Source organism: Daphnia magna, linkage group LG1 (genome assembly GCF_020631705.1).
Source record: "Daphnia magna isolate NIES linkage group LG1, ASM2063170v1.1, whole genome shotgun sequence".
NCBI classification, from domain to species: Eukaryota; Metazoa; Arthropoda; class Branchiopoda; order Diplostraca; family Daphniidae; genus Daphnia; species Daphnia magna.
The window spans coordinates 17,696,582-17,717,394 of record NC_059182.1 but is presented as its reverse complement, the minus strand read 5'-3'; the positions used below and the strand labels follow the sequence as shown (position 1 = coordinate 17,717,394).

Sequence of the window (20,813 nt, the reverse complement as noted above, 5' to 3'; positions counted from 1 at the left end):
CGGCAGTTCCCTTTTTGGCGTACATCTTATACACCCCGGACATCTCTTATACACATCTCTGTTTCACTCGTTTGATACTTTACTCCGACCGTCCTGATATTCAACCGCAATCGAAAAATAAAAAAAAATAAAAAAAAGACTCACTTGTTTTGCGGCTAAAAATCCGGTCGGCAGTATTCGAAAATAAAACTGTAATGAGTGACTTGCCGCCGCCATATGTTGTAATAAGCCGAGCGTATAAAATGATCAGTCGGCGGCAGATATGAACGTTCTATCATCATCGTTGCTCAAACAGACATGGAGAAAACGAGAACAGCATCGATAACGATCTTAACGGCCGCCTTGTGCAATAGCCCGTCTATTAAAGCATATATAGTCAACTATATACTTCCATCTAACCTAAGCTTATATATTTTTCTTATTATTATGATTATTATTACAGGGCAAACATGTTAAAAGGTTTTTTGTTTTTGTTTTTTTCTCGGGACAGACGGTGAACCAACACAGAGACGCGTGAGTCTAATTGAAATGGCGTCGCTGGTTCTCGTCGTGTTATAGGAAACAAAATGCAATCGCCTTTTTTTTTCCCCCTTCGAGTAGAAAGTCTCAAAAACGACAAACGTTTGATTGTCAGGTAGAAATAAAGGGAAAAGAAATTGAAAAATCAGAAAGGCGAAACAAAAAATGAAGTTGAGCAGCAGGAAAAAAAAGAAAGAAAAGAGAAGGTCGGTGTGAATGAGAAAAGTGGATGAAAGGACAGACGAAAGGAAGACTATAAAGGAAAGAGAGACACAGAGGCGGGCCGCCTTCTTCTTCTTTCTCTGTGTGTGGTGCACTCGGCTCTTTTTTTTTTTTTGCCGCTTTTTCAACTTCCATCCGTTTGTGTTTGAAACCGCGTTGCGCCTCAAGGGTCACAATCGTCGGGTGTGTTAGTCGACTCATTTTGATTGAGCCACACAAAGAACAAAACAAATCTGAAAATATATATATTTAAAAAAAAAACAAGATCGCAATCTCGAATCGTCTCTGCTCGTGGATGTTTCTCTTCGCTTTTGAAAACGCTCATTGATATCCGAGAATAAAAGCTCGCGTTCACATTTCATCAGTTATTCATCACGTTTCGTTTTCTAAACTGCCATCGTTGTTCGCTGTCGCTATCGTGATGCCACCGTGAGTGGTACACAACTCCAAGGGATTTTTTTTTACATTAAAGACTTGTGCTTCATTCATTCCAGTTTGGCACACTTGAAAAACTCTTTGTCGTTCCTTCTTGTTGGTTGAAATCTTCTTCCGTGTCGACTGTCCATAGCAGCAGCTCATTCCTCTAAGCCCATCAAACCGGGCCCCGTCTCCTCCCCTTTTTCAAGCCCCTTCTTTGATGGCCTCTACAATTTTTGGTTCAAAAAAAAAAAAGAAGAAGGAAAAATGTTTTAAAGAGAGAGACTCTCTTTTTTTCTTTTTTTTTTCTGATTCTTTTTAATGCTCTTCTCTCCGGCCTTGGTCGCTTATTCGACGCTCTTCCCTGTGTTTAGAAGAAACGCGGCATGGCCCAGCAGCCGGCCACGATTTTTTTTTTTTTCCCCCTTTGCCTAGGGCCAATTTCAGTAAAAAATAAAACTTTGGAACACAAGGAGAAAGAGAGAGAGAAAAAAAAGGGACCCCACCACCCGACCAAAGTCCCTCGTCTGTCGGTCTCTCCCTTCGCCTCCTATCCTTGTGTTTGAGTCGTGCCGCCATATATATACACACACACATAGCCCTGGCCCCAAGAATATAAGAAAAGGGAGAGAGAGAGAGAGAGACTTGTGGCGGATACCGCCAGAGAGAGAGAAACACCGCCCGCCGCCGCCTTGTTTTTCAGTCCCTTTTGCCCAACAGTCAAGTTCAGTTGCTTGTCTAGCTGCCGACCAGTACGGACGTGTTTGTCCCCGTTTCTCCTGTTTCAAGTTCTTCTGTGTTTTGTTTTGGGGGAGAGAACAATATCAAAGAATTTTTTTATCAACGAGTTTTTTGTTTTACTCTGTGCGTGCGTGTTCGAACGACAACTGCAAGTTTGCAATTCTTAGTGCGGCCGGTGTTTGTGTTGTTGTGCCAAACGATAAACAAACTCGACTGTTGTGCACGCACACGCTTTTCTCTCATGGGATACATTTGAAAAATCAAATAGCGGCCAACGCCAACACTTTTTGCAAAGAATCAAAAAGAACAGCTCTTGATCACATGGACGACAAGATGGAAAACGTCGATGCTGGACGTCGGCTGCAGGAATCGACCGTCAATGACGTCGCCTCTAGGATGATGAGGACCGGAAACGCCACACGCTGCTTGATGGCTTTTCTCTTCCTATCGGTATGCCACAATTTCTTTTGTTTGACGCTCGAATTGTTCACTTCCCAAACAAAACTAAGAAACGCGATGATTCCTCTTTTGAACGTGTCACGAATTCCCGAACGCGCATGAAAAACATAAAAGAGTCGGATAAAAGAAACGAGTTTTGTTTTTCTGCCTTTTGCACGACCCGAACAAAAACAATGGACGGTAGGGTCGTCTGCTACGCATCGTTTTTTTCTTTCTTCCCTTCTATTTCGTTTGTTCTTGTTCTTTGCGTTCATTGTCTTTCGACTAAAGATCGATGTGAATCCACACGAAATTTCACGAAAAGGTTGCCAGATCATCGGTACAAACACGATCCACTATATAGGCCCTTTGAAAACAACAAAACGTGTCCGTTAACGTAGCCGCCGTCTGCCGCAGGCCACAAAAGAATCCGTGACATTGTTCCAGATTTCCATCGATATACAAGAAGACGGGGGAAAGGAAACGTTCACGGTAGTCGATTGGTACATTTTTCACGAATCAGAAAATGTATTCAGTGTATAGTTTTGAACGTAATCTATGTATTTCAAAAGTAAATAGCGGGACGCTTCAAAAGATGACCAAGGGACGTGCGGGATTTCTCCAATCCTTGAACGAATTTTTCTTTTCTTTTTTCTTTTTTCCAATCTTATCTTGAGAGCTATAAGGGCGTGCTATATAACTGTGAGCGTCGTGAAACACTACAGGTGGAAAGGAGGCTGGTCCTTCCCCATGTTTGTTGGCCTCTTGGGCCGCCTAAATTACACGCTTATCGTTTAAACGCACGCGGGATTTGTGTGTGTGTGTGTGTGTCGCATAATAAAGGTACGTGATGTATAGCAGCCTCTATATACAGACGACGTCATCAAGTGTACTTGGGGGAGGGGGGACGCGGTCTATTTGAACTTTTTAAAAAATCTCTCGCCTGAACAAAGAAGGAAACGCGTTTTCTAAAGGAAGTTTGTTAGGCAACGCTGGTTGCTAGCTCGCCCACCCGCGATAATGTAACGGATCGGCGTTTTTTACAGTTGGCGGATAATAATCACGAAAAATAAAAAAACAAAAAAAATGTAAAAGAGGGACGAGTTTTTTGTACAAGATAATGGGGATTTTTTGTTGTTGTTGTTGTTTAAATTACAAAACATTGGAGGATGTAAGAAAAAAAAAAAGAGAAGAATGACAACAAGGAAGGTATATACAATCTCTCCCGTCTGTCGTGTTAGACATCTCGGTTGATCCCGCAATTACACACCGCGTCCTCCCTAAATAGGCACCGATACTTTCGGACAGAAATTGAAACAAGGCGAGGGCAGGAAAGAACAACTGGCTTTTGAAGAATTTAAACAAATATATAAGAAAAGAAAGCGGCAGTCACGCGGGACGTTTGACTAGAAATATAAAAAAAAAAAAATACGATTTCCCGCGAATAGCAAACAGAATTCGGGGAGGTTTTGTTTTTCTCGTTTGCCTTCCTTTTCGGTCTAATGCTGAATATGGTCGGCATTGGAGCGTTCGATAATGAAACGAAAACTGAAACACGCATGTTGTGCTGTTCGAGTGCATACATTAATAATGAATTCTTTTTTCGGAGGGGTTCTTTTTTTTTTTTTTTGCGTGTCCTCTCCACAAGATTTAACAACAAAAAGGGGGGGGGGGAAAGATTGTGTTCTCGTTATTTGCATTTTGCTTTCGTGTGCGTTAGTCGCATTTCTGCGAATTGCGAATTACAAATTCAACGTGTTTTTTACGCTCAATTGGCATATCTTTTTGGATAGAAATGTAAAGAAGAATTGTGATTGGATCATTTAGAAAACATCAGTTCTATCCCCCCCTCGCTTTTATTTTTTAAAAAGAAAAAGGGCATGTATATTTATTTCTTTCTTTTTTTTTTTTTCTATACATTTAAAAGAATCTGAAAATCCCAGCAGCAGGCCCAGCAGTCTGTGACGAATGAGAGCGAGGAATGATGATGATGGTAGAGTGTCTGGGGTTCTCTCTTTTCGTTCCTTCATCATCAAAAGAAAGAGTAGAGGAAGAGAGAGATGAATAATGTCTGTGTGTCGATCCATCCCCATATAAAATATGCCATATGGAAAACTTCTTTTTGGAGATGCTGTTCCCCTTTTTTTTTTTTCTTCTTCTTTTTCTTCTTCCATCTTTTTAATTCTATACCATTATTTTATTGAATAGTCGATTCCCGCTTCTCCCGGGGTTCCCGACGATATAATGAGAAAGAAAAAGACTCGGAAAAAGAGAAAGATGATGATTGGCTTTTACGCCTTTCACGGTCTCTCTCTGTTTCTTAATGGATATAAAAATACCTTCAGCTGTTCGTTCGTTTTTCTTTCTTCCTTTTGGGTTACAAAAGGAAGAGGGGGGGGGATCCAACAATTCCAAATGTGTGTTTTTTTTCTTTTTCTTTTCTTTTTTTCAAAAATAAAAATTGATGGACAACGTGGAAGAGAAACATAAGACTGTCGCGAAGAGAATCAGCAGGTGAGTGCGAAAATAGTCGATAGCTTGCGACTTGTCTTCTGTTCAAATGGGACCCCGCCAGACACTGATAATTAGGTCCACCGCCACTTATGTAAAAGGGATGAATTCGTTGTTATTGTCTCTCTCTCTTCTCTCGAAAAAAAAAAAGGTGAATATTTTTAGCTTATCAACAACATCGTTGAATGTCCTCCGAAATAATCAAAATGAAGGGGGTGGGGGGATTGTGGGCGCGATATTTTTTTGACACCCTGGTGCCATTTTTCGATAGTCGCTATGCATTTTTTTTTTTTATGGGACCGAGAAAATATATTCGTCCACAAAAAGTTTCTTGGAAGGAAACGGGTGGAGTCGTAAAAATATATATTTTTTTCAACCCCCCCCCCCCCCTTCAACATTTCATCGGAAGCGAAGAAGAAGAAGAAGGAAAAAAAAAGATGAGTGTCTGCATGTAAAGGGTGGGAGGGGGGCCAAGTCTATTATTGGAGTGCAACGGATGCCGCCATCTGGAAAAATAAAAATGTTTTAAAAACGAACATCTTTTTTTTAAAGAATAAAAAAATCAACCTGCACTCCGTTAAAAAAAGCGCAAAATTGAAATGTAGCCGCCCTTTTATTTGAAAAAAATAAATTCTTTATTCGATTCGCATATAGTCCTTTGGGTGTGTGTCTATATGCAAATGAACGGTGTTTTGTGTCATTAAAGAAAAACTTCTCGTGTTTTGCCGCTCGTCGTAGCGAATCGCGCAACCGAGACGGAAAGAGCGCACCTGGTGTTCAGGTTTTTTGATGCGATCACAACAGCCATCAGATTCTTAGATAAGACTTTCTTTTGTTTCTTTTTTCCTTTTGTTTTTTTTTGTGTGTGGCCTTTTCTTCTTCCTCCTTTTTTCTTTTATTTTGCCCATGATATCGGCCATTTTTTTCCACCCTCCATCGCTCTCAGCGCGACTCGTCTTTCCAACAGCTGACAAATTCGAGAACGGGATGCGTTCCAAAATCAAAAATTATTCGAACATTTGTTTTATTTTTTGAAAGAAAAAAAAAACAAACAGGTTTCTTATAGTTGTCCCCCCCCCCTCTATTTTCAAGATAGCTGCCGCTTTCCCAGTGTCTTTCTTGTAACAACGAAATTCACATACAGGAGGCAGCGCTGCAATAAGGAGCGCAGGAGGACATGAGATAAGATATAAAAATACATTTGTTCCCCATTTTTTTTTTTGCTTAGCTGCTAGAAATTTTGTTTTGTTTTCCGCCGTATTTTTATGATGGACGCGCGCGGGAGGGTCCTGCTATAATATATCCCCTTCCCAAAAGAAAAAAAACATTCTCCGGCTGCTGGTGCGTATGTGTTTGTAGGTTAGTTGTGTTTCCCCTTGAAAAATTTTTGTGTTTTGTTGTTGTTGCCTCCTGTCTTCTACTTTTAAACTTGGCAGCCCCTTGGCAGTCGTTGGAGAAAAGGAAAAAAAAAAATTATTAGCCGACCTCCTCCGAGAAATTCCAGCTGAAGCCGCGCGGGCCAATATAAGCCTTCCATCCTCCAAAATTTTTATAACCCATCCGAGTCTCATAAAAACAGATTTTTTCCAATGTCAAAAAAAGAAAAAAAAAAAAAAGGTCGGCGGACATCCAACAAGCGGCCAACTTTCTACAAAAGGACCGCATGACTACTACAACCGCACAAACGACACCCTTCCCCCCTACAGAATTGGTCCCCAAACTCTTGCGGGGTTAACAGTAGCCAGCCCCAGCTGATGTGCGTAATTCCCAGTTTTTTTTCGCACTGATGTTAAAATGGCGTCCATTTTGTTTTAAAGGGAAATGGGCTCTTTGTATAACGTCTGCTGATAACACGAGGATAAGAAGGTGTGAAAAGGTGTGTGTGTTGAGCTAATTTTAAAACTTTGGCCTCTGATCTAAACAGACAGCAATGTCGTTTCTTCTTCTACGATGTGCGAAAAATACAAGACACGCGTATAAACACTAGTTTTACATCAATTCCCCAACTGGGGTAAACAATTTTTCCTCTCAAAATAAAATTTAACAAAAAAATAAATAATCTTTTTTTGCCGGCTGTATAAGTATACACACATCAAATTGAAGGGGAGGAGGGGGAATGTGTGTGTCGGCAAAAGGTTGGCCGTCCTCTCCGTTTCTTTTTTCAAACCATTTCGTCTACGTATTTTTTTTTTTTTATGATGATGATAATTAAACGAAGAGGGTTAAAAAAAAAGGTACGCAAAGCAACGGCTATCAATTTGGGATGTTGTTTTCTCCGACTTTCCTCCTTTTTTTTTTAATGAATACCAAAATAAAAAAAAGCGCTCGTCTTGGCCGCTCGATTTTTAGCCCCAAAAGAATTAAAAAACACCGCCTTATAGCAAAAGGCCAAAACAGCCTCAAGTTCAAAAGGGCGGCCTTCTTTTCTTAGCCGACAAATTAGCCTCTCCATCTTGAATTCAGAACCACGTTACATTTTTTTCCCTCCATGTTTTTTTTTTGTTCCTTTTAAACAATGCGCATTTATTTCAAACGTTACACGTGTGTGTGAATGCGAAATTTAAAAATACATTCCAAATGTTTTTTTTAAAATAATTTTTTGCAGGCTTTGGTCGAAGGAATGAGAGCTGCTCCAACGCAAGACGGATCTATCCGGACGGATATTTCCGCCCTTTGCACGGAATGCCCGGCTGGTACGGGCGTCGCACGACTTTGTACGTTACGAGGCCGGTCCAATCCGTTAGCGATTGATCACCAACTTCATCAGAACGTAACTGAAGAAGAAGAAGAAGACGATGAAGCAGTGGAAGAAATGGCGACCAAGTGCGAGCCGTGCGTGAGCGGCGCCACATTCAGCGATTCGGCCAGCCGTCACTGGCCGTGTAGGGCGTGCCGGACGTGCCCGCCCAATAGTCGAGTCAAGCGCGAATGTAACGCCACTCACGACACGGAGTGCGAGTGCGATCGCGATCATTACCAGGAGATCAGCTATCAGCAAACGGTCATCACCAACGAATTGGCTCAACCGGACGAGGGCGTCGACGATGCGACGACGCTGCCTCTTCACGCCCGGCACAAGCACGGAGCCTCGTTCCGTCAACAACAGCCGATCATGACTTGCAAATCGTGCGACTTGTGCCCGCACGGCTACGGCGCTGCTCGTCCGTGTTCCTCTACTCACAACACGATCTGCCGCAAATGCCCCACGTCGACGTACAGCTCCGTTCTCAGCGCCACTCACGGCTGTTCTGTTTGCACCGTCTGCCGCGACGATCAGGTCACGCTCAACGAGTGCACGCCCATCCAGGACACTGTCTGCGCAGGTAGGAATTTTTTACGTTCAACTTTTTGTTTTGTTTTGTTTCGTTCTTGGCCAGATGATTGTTCGTCATTGATACTCGACCTAATCGGGATTGTAATATTCCAAAAAGAAAGGCATTTTTTGTGTGTGCTGTTATCTCGCTGCTGGCCGTCTCATCAGAAATGTTGACATTAATAACGAGAAAGAAAAAAAAAAAGAGACAGACGGTCGTATCTTTCTACAGATGTGAAGAAAATGTGAAATCGAGTCGACAGTAAAGAAGGGGAAAAAAACAAAATACGTGCGGACATGGGAGGGTTCTAGAAATCTGGATATGGCATCCGCCATGACATCCATCATGTCGTCATTCGTCTCTTTTTTTTTCTTTCTTTTTCTCTAACCATTCCTGTTTTGTGTTTTTGATTCGTTCTCTGGACCCTTCTCTTTTTTCTTTCTTTTTCTTCCATTCTCCTTGTCAATAATATGAAACAAGGCTATATATTCTTACTATACTATTACGATTCTACTACTAGTGTAGTAGTCAAAAGATTATAGTAGACGAGTTCTCTTCGTTGAGCGACATCAAAGAATGACGCATATTAATTGACCAGCCCGCCGGCTGTGTTTTTAAAGAAATATTTATTTAGTAGCCCCCCCACCCATTTTTTTTTTTTTTATGTTTCTCTTTGCATATATTCTAATATGTTTGATTCGTGATGGAACGTGATCGTCATGGCTGACGAGATCTGTCGTGTTCTGCTCGACCAATCTGGACAACACACAAAAAAAAAGGCTCTTCGATGTCATTGATCATCTTTGTCTTTTTTCTGTTTTTATTTTATTTTTTCTTGTCTTTTCGTTGTTTATTTTATAAATTCAAAAAGGTTCTCTCTTTTTTTTTTTCGTTTTGTTTCCATCAGAGAATATCAATTTTTTGTTGTGTGTGTGTGTATCCCGGCGGAATGCGTCCGTGAAAATACTCGGGCGAGTAGAGTGGGGGGGGGGGAGGGTTCACAAAAATAAGTTACGGAATTTGTTTTTCTTTCTTTGTGCACGAAAAAAAAGGGGGGGGGGATTTCTTTTGTTGTTGCCGTCTCTTTTTTCTTTTTACGATGCGGGTTTGTTGTTGTTGTGCATTCGTGCGTGCGTTCGTTCTTTCACGACAAGCGCAAACGAAACGACTGTAACTCGCCACTCTGTTGCAGCTCGTCTCTTTAACGGCCGCAATGGAAACGGATTAGCGCGGCTTGTGTGCGTCTTTTCCTTACAACCCTAACGTAAAACACACTTTAGGGAATAGCACATCACACGCACGTAAACAGATGAGAGAAAAACCGCATTTTTTCCGGGCCGGATTTTTGTTTTTGTTTTAAAAGAACTACTGCCGGAGTGTATTTGGATGTCGAAAGGCCATTAGATGCGAAACTTTGTCCTTAAGAAAAGAAAAGGTCATTTTTTTTTTAAACTTATCGGGTGGTATTTTACACGTAATTCTCACCTGTCTTTTGGTCTGGGAAGATGGAGGAACTTTATCATACCATCGTTTTGTTAAGCAGCCAATCTTATGTCAAAGCTGATTTGAATAGAAGGATTGCTGCTGGGGGAAGGTGATCGCCCACTCACGCGTGCATTTTTTTTTGTTGAGTCGTGAAATTTGCACGTGCAAAGGAGAAATGCGTGTCGTTAAAAAACAAACAAAAAAAAACAAATGGAAAAATTCTTTGTCCACTCAAAATTTTGTTTCACGGTTAACGGGTTGATTTCGCGTAGAAAATTCGTTGGAGCAATCAAAATACAGGGCCACGAACGGAAACAAAAGAAGTCCGTTACGGTATGTAACAAACACGGTTCACTCTTCCACGGTAACATTTTTTTATTTTTTTAAAGAAAAAGGAGAGCGATCGGGTATCCAAGAGTTTCGAGTGGCCACTCTACTTTCCACTTTGTTCCGTCAAACAAAAACACACACAAAAAAAAAATTTTTTTAAATCCCTGAAAGTGTTTCTCTCTAAATTGAACACACATCGTAACAAATGTTTCCCTGTTAAGTGGGCGAGAGCTTCAACGATTTAGAGCAACACCACCGGAAATGGAAGAAGGCTTTGTTTCATTTATAGAACAAAACAAGTTGTGATCAAAATGTATTGCATCGCATTTAAAAAGGTAGCAGATTGATGAATAGCGACTGGACTTTTGATTCATCGTGAAAGGCGCAGAGAAGCTAATAATTAAACGAGTCTTTACATCAATCGTCGGTCGTGATGACGTTGGCCAAAGGCGAAACATTGCCGCTTTTCCCGAGGTTTTGAATCGAAAGAGAAGAAAATAAAACGAAACAAGAAAAAGAGAGAGAGAGACAAGATGATGATTTGATATTACACGTTTTTTGCCTCTATATAAGAAACGCTGAAGGCGATCTTTAAACAAAAAAAAAGAAAAAAACTTTCCTCCACTAGATATAGCTACTCCTCCTCCAAATGATAGAGTCAAGAAAAATGGTGGATGAAAAAGAATAAGAAAGAAAGAAGAAGAAAAGGGGGCATTCATTTGGGCGAAGGCGCCGACAAGACTTCACCGCACCTCGAAGCGGCTAGAAAAACCCACCAATTTTCTTTGGCTTGCGGGACCCGCGTTCATTGCCGCCACATGCTGTATAGCTGTAACGTTTCGGCGCAGAAGGGAAGCCGAAATTAGGCACACATACACGAGAGTAATAATTAAAAGAAAAGCTTTTTGAGTTATGTTTTCAACGGGATTTCAACGGGAGCAAAAGAGATTTTTTGTTGCAAATTTCTAGACTAGTGGTCGCTATTTTGAAGGGCGGCCTCTTCTTCTTTTGAGCGCAACAAAATGATGGAACAGCTATTCAAGTGAAGAATGTTCTCCATTTTTTTTTATTTAAGAGAATAAAAAAATGCATCCCCACTAACCAAAAAAATAAAAAGAGAGAACCTTATAATTTTCAACCGGAACGAAAATGTTATTTTTTTTTTAAAAGGGGAGGAGAATATTTCATTTTTTTTTTTGGAAGGAGGAATGGGACAATATTCTATAGAGGAAAAAGGTTTCGATTTGATAGATGGTAGTCGGGAAAGAAAGAAAAATGTATGCAGGAATAGGAAAAGAAAATGAGGGCATTTACTTCTCACCCTCCCTTAACGCAACGAGAGTTTTTTTCCTTTAAGGTGCTAACCCAAGAGAGAAAAAAGAGGAAAAAAAAGGTGGAGGGCCATTAAAGATCAGATTCGGTCTGCCATTTTTTTTTATTGGTGTTCTCCAATAACCTGAAAACGTTGCTCTTTTTTTCTCCGGCTCGTTTTTCTTTTTCTTCCTCTTCTTTTTTTTTTTTGTTTTGCCGACAACCTTTCACCGTGGCAGCTTCTTAAACGCAGCAACTTTAAACGTCATTTGTTTAGTTTCTTTTTTCTTTTACTTTCCAAATTCAAAAAGGTTAAGGAAAAGAAGCTTTATACCTATTACTCGCTACGAGCGATTGGGTGTGAAAACATACGTCTGTAAGAAGCTGCCGTGTACCCCGACTTGGATTGATCGTCTTCTCATTCCGAAAAAAAAAAAAGAAAGAAAGAAAAGGAAAAAAAAATAAATAAAAAAAATAAATGTATAAATCTAAATATCATTTGCTTAAAAACTAAGGGACTCAACTCAAAAAGGAATATCTCTTCGCCTAAAATGTGTGTATTACGCATATCTCTACCATCGCAGCCTGTTCCCTACCTGAATTACGCATTGCAAAAGAGGACTATACAAAAAAAAAAACAAGTCCCTTCCTTTTTGATTTTTTTGATTGGCTCTGCCAGTAAAATGTAATGAGACATCCGGGCAAAAAAAATGTTGCGGCTTTAAGACAAAGTTTCACATTTTTTTGTTGTTGTTTTGTTTTCGTTTGATGTTGGTGGGCGTGTCTACCGAAAACAAAAATCAAGGATGTGTAGTTTGCATTTTCCGCCAGTTACGTTATAGGGTAAAACTATACTAACTACTCTGACGGCTGCAGCTGTCAACAAGATGGATGAGGTTCGATATAATAGCACACACGAAACACGCACACAATGATCGGTGTTCAGGTGCCTTGTTCGTATAGACCAGCGGCTTCGGCGGCTATGTATAATTTTTATACAGCAACCCCTAAAGGGCATTCAACATATTCAGCCGAGCAAGAAAATGTTTCTCAGAAAGAAAAAGAAAAGGTTTAAAGAAAACACGATTCAATGGAAATTAACAAAGAGGCAGCTGTATAATTCAGTCCCCAGTTTTTAACTCACAAATGTGCACAGGTCAATTAATAGCGATTTATTTTTTGATTTCGAGGCATTCGGTGTTAATCGTACTTTCAAAAGATAATGAAGGAGAGCCCAATGATGGTGGTCTCTATGCATATCGATGAGCTTTGTGGGAGTAAAGTTCATCATGAAACGATCCCACCTCCTTGTTGGCCCCTTTTTCTTTTTTTTTGAATGTTATTTCCATCTTTGAGGGTGAGCTGGAAAAAGAAAGAGGGGGGGCTGCTTCTCCGGGTGGAAGGGACAAGCTGACGCCAGGGCGGATCACTCATCATTCCTTTTTCTACGAACGTAAAAGAAACGAGAGAGGTGGAAGAATCTCTTTTTTGTGTGTGTGTGTTTTGAATCAATGGCGGTTGATGGAGAAGACGATGATCGAAGAGAGAGGAACTCTTGTTGCTCCACTGAACAGTGAAACCAACCAAGGTCCCCACAAAAAAAAGCTGATTGGAACCTTAAGGTGTGTACACTTGCGTATAGAAAAATAGAAACACGCTGCGTGTATATAGTACGTGTTATCCACATTCGGCCGAACAATTTCTTTCCAGCCATTAGTCAATCTATACTTTATTTTTTTTACTTCGTCTCGTTTCTCTTGTTTGTTTGTTTTCTGATCCGTTGATTCATCCCCCAATTTTCTCTTTTCTACGGGTGGCCATTTGACGTTCAATCCGTGTGGAAAGAACGCGCAGCGTATTTTTTTCATTTTAAACAGATGCAAAATCAAAAGAAAAACAGCTGTTAAAGCCCGCCCACTTGTCTGCGTGTGTTCCTTTTTTTTACCTTCCAAAACTGAGACTCTTGTCATCGACGGGATTTTTGCTTTCAATGCAGAGTGAATAGATTTTTTTTTTCCAAGTGAAAGGAAAAATTCTTCTTTCTCGCCTAGTTGATACAATGGAACTTACCATGACTCTAGCGGAAAGTAAGAAATACTGTTCTTTAAAAGGCGATCCGCATTCGTTTTCATTCACAAGAAGAAAAGAAGAAAAAAAAAGAAGACGAAAGAAAGGCGATAAAACCGCACAGGTAAAAGAAACACGGCGTGACACGGCCCCGACTTTAGATTTCGCCTCTTGGCCAAAGGCCCTCCTGCTGTCCTCCCTTCACTTTGAGATTTGAAGACAAGTTGAGTGAACCGAAAACAGCAATGCCCTGAGATGCAAATGAAATTCAAATCGGATTTTTACATTCGTAGCCGCCATCCAAAAAAAAAAAAAAGAAGCCACACACACACACACACACACAAAAGGGGGTTGTCAACGGACTAAACAGTGAACGGGTTAAAGCCCTAAAAGAAGCCGCCAGCATTTGATGAGTACAGCGCGGAAATGATTCAATTCAATTATACGCACGCACAGAGTCCTCTTTCATTTCCTCTCTTATTTCGAAATAGAAAGAGACCCGCCGCATGGACATATGATGGCATTAAGAAAGCGGAGGGGGTTATTAGGGGGGGAAGAGCGTGCACACGTCATTCGATCCTAAATAGAGAAACAGGATAATTGAGAAGAAAATATTACAAGCCGAGAGAGAGAGAGAGAGAGGGGACTCATCAAACGCGCGGAATTTAAAACTTGATGCTACCAAAAAGTCGGGACGGTAAAACGAAAATGAAGGATATCGAATTGCGACGGCGGCATTTTCCCAGAAACAAAAAAAAAAAGGAAAGACGTTGGGAGAAAAGATTAGTTTTTAAAGAAGACAAGTGGGTCGTCCTTGTAATATTTTACGTTTTAAACTTGAAAAAAAAAAAAAGAAATGAAGGGGGAGGTGGTTTCTGGCCGAAGCCATGACAAGTGGTGTGGTCTAGTGAACGAAAGGTTATGCTAGTGGACGCTGGAACCCAAAAAAAATAAAATAAAAGTCGAAGAAGAAACCAAAGAATGACACTGACCCCTCCCTTTTGTGATGGAACTTCTCGGATTTCATCTTTTTTTTTTTTTGTTAAACAGAAAGGGGAGAGAGACATGCGGATTGGTGGAAGGCGGAGGAATGTTTTTCTTTTTTTTTAACCCCTGCTCATTCTCATCCTTCGTTAGTCATCCACTTGTAAAAGAAAAAGTAAAAGAACAGGCGGAAGAAGGGAACAATGGCTTCGATCCAAATTCCATTGTGAATGAAAAGAATGGAAATTTATGAAGTCGAACTGTCTCTCTTCTTTGTTTTGTTTTTCCACATATGCCTTGATGCGGCGGGACATTCTTCCGGCTTTTTTAGACCGCCAATGTCCAACAGACCAGAACCGAACGCCAGATGCGTAGCGGCGGTTTTGTTTTTCTCGAAATCTTAAGATAAAAACACACAAAAAAAGGAGAAATTAAAATTTGATTCAAAACATACCCTCCCCAGTATTTTTATGAATCAAAACGCCAGCCAATCGGAAGCCTTGATGAGGTCTCCCACCAACATCAAATGGAAATGCTGAGAATTTATTTCTTTTTTTTCTTTTTAAGAGGTTTGCTCGCACGCGCTCAAGAGTTCCACTCTGCCGCCAACATTTGCATTGTTAATCAACTGACTTTTGTGTAAATATACACACACCGTTTTGGCCGACATATCTGTTGGATCATCTCCCAAATTGTCGGCTTTTTCCCGCAATGATTTATTTTTTTTTTTTTTGTTCCGCGGGACTTCCGCGCCTTGCATAATTATCATTATCTTTATGCATACGTCAACGAAAGGATGAAAATTCACGTTTCTTTTTCTTTCTTTCTTTCAGATAAAGACATGGGACATCCGAGCCGACGAGTCATCACGAAACCTTTAGATCCGGTTGTCCACCAACAGGAAGAAGAATACAACAATGAAGGCATCATCTCTGTCTATTGTGCCATACTAGGAGCGATTGTTCTCGGTAAATAATATATATATTTTTTTCCCCATTTCTACTCGTCCCTTTTGTCAGCAAAAATTTATATCCAGAAAAAAAAAAAAAAATTTAAGGAGAGGATCCATTTTTGTATTACAAATGTTCACGCACTCGACCAAAAGAGAATCATGCATATTTAACAGGGCGGCATTTGGCGCGTGTCAGTCGGTCGTACAAATGCTGCCTCTTTCATTTTCATAAATTATTTTTTTTTTTCTGACAAAAAAGAAAAAAATGACGATGCAAAATCTTTTGAAAAAGAAAAAAAAGAAACTCATTTCCCTAGCCTCGTGTCGCATACCACCGTCATGTACACCTGAATTTAAAATGAAATTCTTTTATCTTCGCAGGACTTCTCATCTACGTCGTGATGAAGCAATGGCGTCTGAGGAAGGCTGCTAATAAATTAGCTCATTTTCACGATCCCGCTAGAGGACATCACGGCAGCTCGGCGACGGTCCCGCTCAACGGAACGGCCGGCCATCACGCGGCCAACAACGAATTTTGCGGCTCCAAATCGCCGACTGTAGGCCACAACAAATTCGAGTGCGAGATCTCACCCAGTTCCAGCAGTCGGCGGCTGCATCAGCAACATCCAGCCTTGCACGGACAAGGCGGATCGGAAGGCGGTTCACGCGGTTCTCGCGGATCTGATTCGGAATTCAACGCCGGAATGGCTGCGCCCGGGAGCGACGGTTACGGCCGCGAACTCAAGCCGAGTAAGTTATACCTTATCCATTCATCAAATGGTTCCTTACGATTTGTAATGTTTAGATCGTTAAATTAACCTGTTTGTATTTCCTGTTGCTCTAATCAGTTACTCAAGAGACTCGTCTAAGAGAAATCTGCACAGCCAAACGTCGTGAAATGGAGGCCATGTTGAATTCCCGCCGAGACCATCACGACTGGAAAGCCCTAGCCCGTGATCTCGGTATGTCCATCAATCTTTTGTTGTTGTTTTTTTGTGTGTTCATGTTGACGGCCTATTGTCTTTCTCTGACACGTAACCTCAACTGTCGTTGTTTTTCTCTCGGTTCAACAGGTTACACGTCGACCCGTATCGCATCGTTCGAACAGCGAGCGCTGGAGAAACAAACGGGACCGACCAGACACCTGTTCGGCGATTGGGCCAAACGCGAGGATTCGACGGTCGAGAATTTGGTCTCGTCATTGTGCAACATTGGTCGGCATGACGTCACGCTGCTTCTCTTGCCGCCTATCAACCAAGAGAATCATCAGCAGACGACCTCTTCACAATCCCGTCCGTCTAACAGCCTGCCGAGAACGACGACACGCTGTTACAAGCCAATCAGCGTCGTTTAATCTCGTTGTTCACCTAGTGGTTTGTTTCTGTTGTTCGCTATGTATATCATCACTATCTTCTCCACCTTATTATATATGCACATAGATTACGGAAAATGGACTTGTACATATCAATGGCATTTTTTAAAATGTATATCTTTTCTTTTTTTAAATTTTGTTTTTGCTCATGTTTTCGGTTCTTTTTCTTACGTTCGAACCCACTTCTCTCGGCGCAGTCATTTTGCTGTTGTTTGTTTTTTTGTTTTTTTTTAAATTAGAGCCTCAAACATTTTTTGAATATTAATGTACATACGTTTGCTTCATTTTTGCGTCCTCGGCAAAAGCGTAACGAGGATAACCACCGTCAGAAGACTCCTGATATTATCATCACCCCTACCTATTTTAGACCATCATTTTTATTTCTTTTTAATATTACGAAATGTGGAAGAGAAAATCAAGTAGATTCTCGATTTTATCAAACAGTTCCCCGCAATTCGCCGTTGTCTGCAAAAATCTAAAATCAAAGAGTTTTTTTTTTTTTTAGTTCTGATCTTTTTCACCTGTTCCTCTTCTGAACGGGATATGTTCCCACCCTCCAATCCCACACGCCGAGTATTAGAATTATCGAAAGGAAGCAAGAAGAACTTTTTTCCGCGTCTGTAAACGAAGACGTTTTTTAACGGTCGACATAATGCAAATGTTAGCGTGTCATTAAATCGTAAAATTCGGTAAAAGTAAAAACAAAACAAACAAAAAAAGAGAGAGAGAGAGAGAGAGAAAGAAAAAGCAAACGAGGAAAAAGAGGTAGAATGAGGAAAAAAATTGAGGTCATTAAGATTTATGCGATTTTATAACAACCGACCTGTACATATTTTTCTGTACGCGATGTGTGTGTATCATAGTAAAAAGAAAACGAGAGAGAAATCTGAATGTAATGCCTAAACAAATTGTATAACATGTGCATACCTGTATACTTTTTTTTTTTTTACATAGATATTGACGTGTGTTGTTTCTTCAAAGAAAATGTTTGTGTTTGTGCCAGATATATTGCATGCCAGATTCGAATAAAAACACCCCTGTGAATTTTTACTTGAAAAGAAAACGAATTTTTTCTTGTTTTCATTATTTGTTTTTAAACATTTTTCGTCCTTCCTTTTGATTGGATAGAACAAATAGCATTTCACGGTCTAGACAGACAAAAGGGACCGGTGTCAGAACCGTTATGTTGCAACAGCTGATTGCTGAAAAAAAAAGACTAACCGAAATGGTCAACATAATGCCCGCATTTGATGGTGTTAAAACGATGTGAAAGAAACAACTAAAAGTGCAACAGCTCCATGATACATACCATTATTTGCACCACACCTGGAAATCGTTAGGTGCATACTTTTACCTGCACGTCCAGTCCTTGGGGCAAATCGAACAAAAAATAAAGAGAGCGGAAAGAGCACGAAGAAAGAAGAAAGACAAAAATATGGATGGTTCAAATGCTCATGAATAACTCACAAAATGAAAATTCAAAGTCAAAGCGAACTTGATTTTTATCCTCCTCTTTCAATTTTGAATCTAAAACGTACACGGTTTGCTATACTTCGATTTTAACAAAAAAACGGTACACAGGCACGGCTTTTAAGCCCAACTTTTGGTACAAAAAAAAAACGAGCTTAAAATTTTGACTTGGAGTTCGATAAAAATTAATCTGTTGTAAAAAAAAGGAATTGCTGATTCCAAATAAAATATTAGATTTCCCATCCATTCAGCCAATATTGAATAAAACAGAATATAAACGCTTTTTTAGGCCAACCACTTTAAATAAAAAAAACTCATAAACTACAAGTCCCAAGATAAAACAAAGTCAAACAAAGTAAATATTGTATAGCTATTTTCTATAGTTACTGAAAATAAATCGGTTTGAATTTTAAGCGCCGTAGCGTACTGGCGCACCAACCGTGTCAACCCGTTTTTCCCTATTATTTTTTAAACCACAAGCTCCTTGTAAAAATAAAGCGTATATTCGTGATCCTTGTTAAATTTTGAATTAAAATAGTTTATTTTAAACTAATTCTATATTTTTGCGAAAAATGAAAAAGTGGGAAGGCTATACCCTTCTCACTTTTGTCAAAATCAGCAATAAACCGAAATCTCTTGGAAGTCGGTAAAATTCACACAAAATAATGAGAATTGAGCACTGATTTCGATTTAGTGATTGATTTTCTTTTTAAATCAGCCATTTTTTTAATAAACGGAAACAAAGTCCTGTTAGAGCACCAACTTTAATTTTTTTTTAACGTTTAGTTCAAAAACTAAAAAACTAATCGGAAAATGAACTTGATTTCCGTGATTTTCATTCAATTTTGAATCGAAATCATCTATTTTAAGCAAAATTGAAAATTTGGGCAAAAATGAAAAAGTGGGAAGGGTATAGCCTTCCCACTTTTGTCAAAATCAGCAAAAAACCGAAATCTCTTAGAAGTCGTTAAAAATCACATAGTATACTCAAAATTTAATGCTGATTCGGAAAAAACGATTCATTTTTTCGTCAAATCAGCTGCATCTGAAATATACCCAATAATGTGTGATGCAGCACGCTAGCGCTGTAACGTGCTGGCGCACCAACTATGCTTCCCGTTTTTTTACCTATATTTGAAAATCCTCAAGTTTGATGTAAAAAGAAAATAGTTATTCATGATTCTCATTTGATTTCGAATCTGAAATAAAGCATAGTTCGTCATTTATTAGTTTAGCAAAAAACGATATAAATTACGAGCTCGAATTTAAGCCCGACATTTTAAGTTCGACTTTTTGTCCAAAAAAACCGAGCTTCAAATTTTGACTTGAAATTCGATAAAAATTAGTCAATTATAACCAAAATTAATCGCTGATTTCAATAAAATATTAGTTGACTCATCCATTTAGCTGACATTGAATAACACAGAATAAAAACCCTTATTTAGGCCAACCACTTTAAATTTTAAAAACTCATAAACTACAAATCCCAAGATAAAACGAAGTCAACATTAATGATTCTCGGTTGATTTTGGATTTAAATCATGTATTGTGTAGCTATTTCTATGTTTATTGAAAATAAGTCGGGATTACTTGAAGCGCCGGACCAGACTAGCGCACCAACTGTGTCAACCCGTTTATCACTATTATTTTTAAAACCACAAGCTCCTTGTAAAAATAAAGCCTATATTCGTGATCCTTGTTAAATTCTAAATCTTAATAGGGCATTTTAAACTAAATCCATATTTTTGCAAAAAATGAAAAAGTGGGAAGGGTATAGCCTTCCCACTTTTGTCAAAATCTGAAAAAATGGTATCTCTTTAAAATCGACAAAAATCACACAACATAGTTAAAGTTGAGCGCTGATTTCGATTCACTGATTGATTTTCTCTTTAAATCAGCCGTTTTGAAAATAAACGAAAACAAATTGCTGTAAAAGCACCAACTTTAATTTTTGTTTTTTACGTTTAGTTCAAAAATTATAAGACCAATCGGAAAATGAACTTGATTTCCATGATTTTCATTCAATTCTGAATCGAAGTCATCTATTTTAAGCAAAATTGAAAATTTGGTCAAAAATGAAAAAGTGGGAAGGGTATAGCCTTCCCACTTTTGTCAAAATCAGCAAATAACCGAAATCTCTTGTTAGTCGGTAAAAATCTTACAGTATACTCAAAATTTAATGCTGATGCAGAAAAAACGATTCGTTTTTTCGTCAAATCAGTTGCATCTGAAATATACCCAATAATGTGTGATGCAGCACGCTAGCGCTGTAACGTGCTGGCGCACCAACTTTGCTACCCGTTTTTTTTATCTATATCTGAAAATTCTCAAATTTGATGTAAGAAGAAAATAGTTAGTCGTGATTCTCGTTTGATTTTGAATCTGAAATCATGCACAGTTCGTCATTTATTAGTTTATATAAAAAATATAAAATACAAGTTCGAATTTAAGCCCGATATTTTAAGCCCGACTTTTTGTAAAAAAGAGTTTAAAAGTTTGCTTTGGAATTCGATAAAAAGTAGTTTGTTATGAAAAAAATTAATCGTTGATTCCGAATAAATATTAGTTTACCCCTCCATTCAGCCGATATTGAATAAAACAGAATAAAAACCCTTATTTAGCCCAATCAATTTGAATGAAAATAACTCATATAAACTACAGGTCCCAAGATAAAACAAAG

The 20,813-nt window shown here is 39.3% G+C and overlaps 1 protein-coding gene across 1 annotated transcript; it reads left to right on the top strand.

Moving 5' to 3' along the window:
• Window positions 1-1,810: 1,810 nt before the first annotated feature.
• On the top strand, window positions 1,811-17,726 carry LOC116926078 (tumor necrosis factor receptor superfamily member 16). The gene is made up of 6 exons (XM_045168155.1): window positions 1,811-2,349; window positions 7,454-8,171; window positions 15,173-15,307; window positions 15,673-16,041; window positions 16,140-16,253; window positions 16,365-17,726. Exons 1-6 carry the CDS (start codon window positions 2,221-2,223, stop codon window positions 16,643-16,645), a joined length of 1,746 nt encoding a protein of 581 aa, XP_045024090.1. The 5' UTR covers window positions 1,811-2,220; the 3' UTR covers window positions 16,646-17,726.
• The last annotated feature ends 3,087 nt before the right edge of the window (window positions 17,727-20,813 follow it).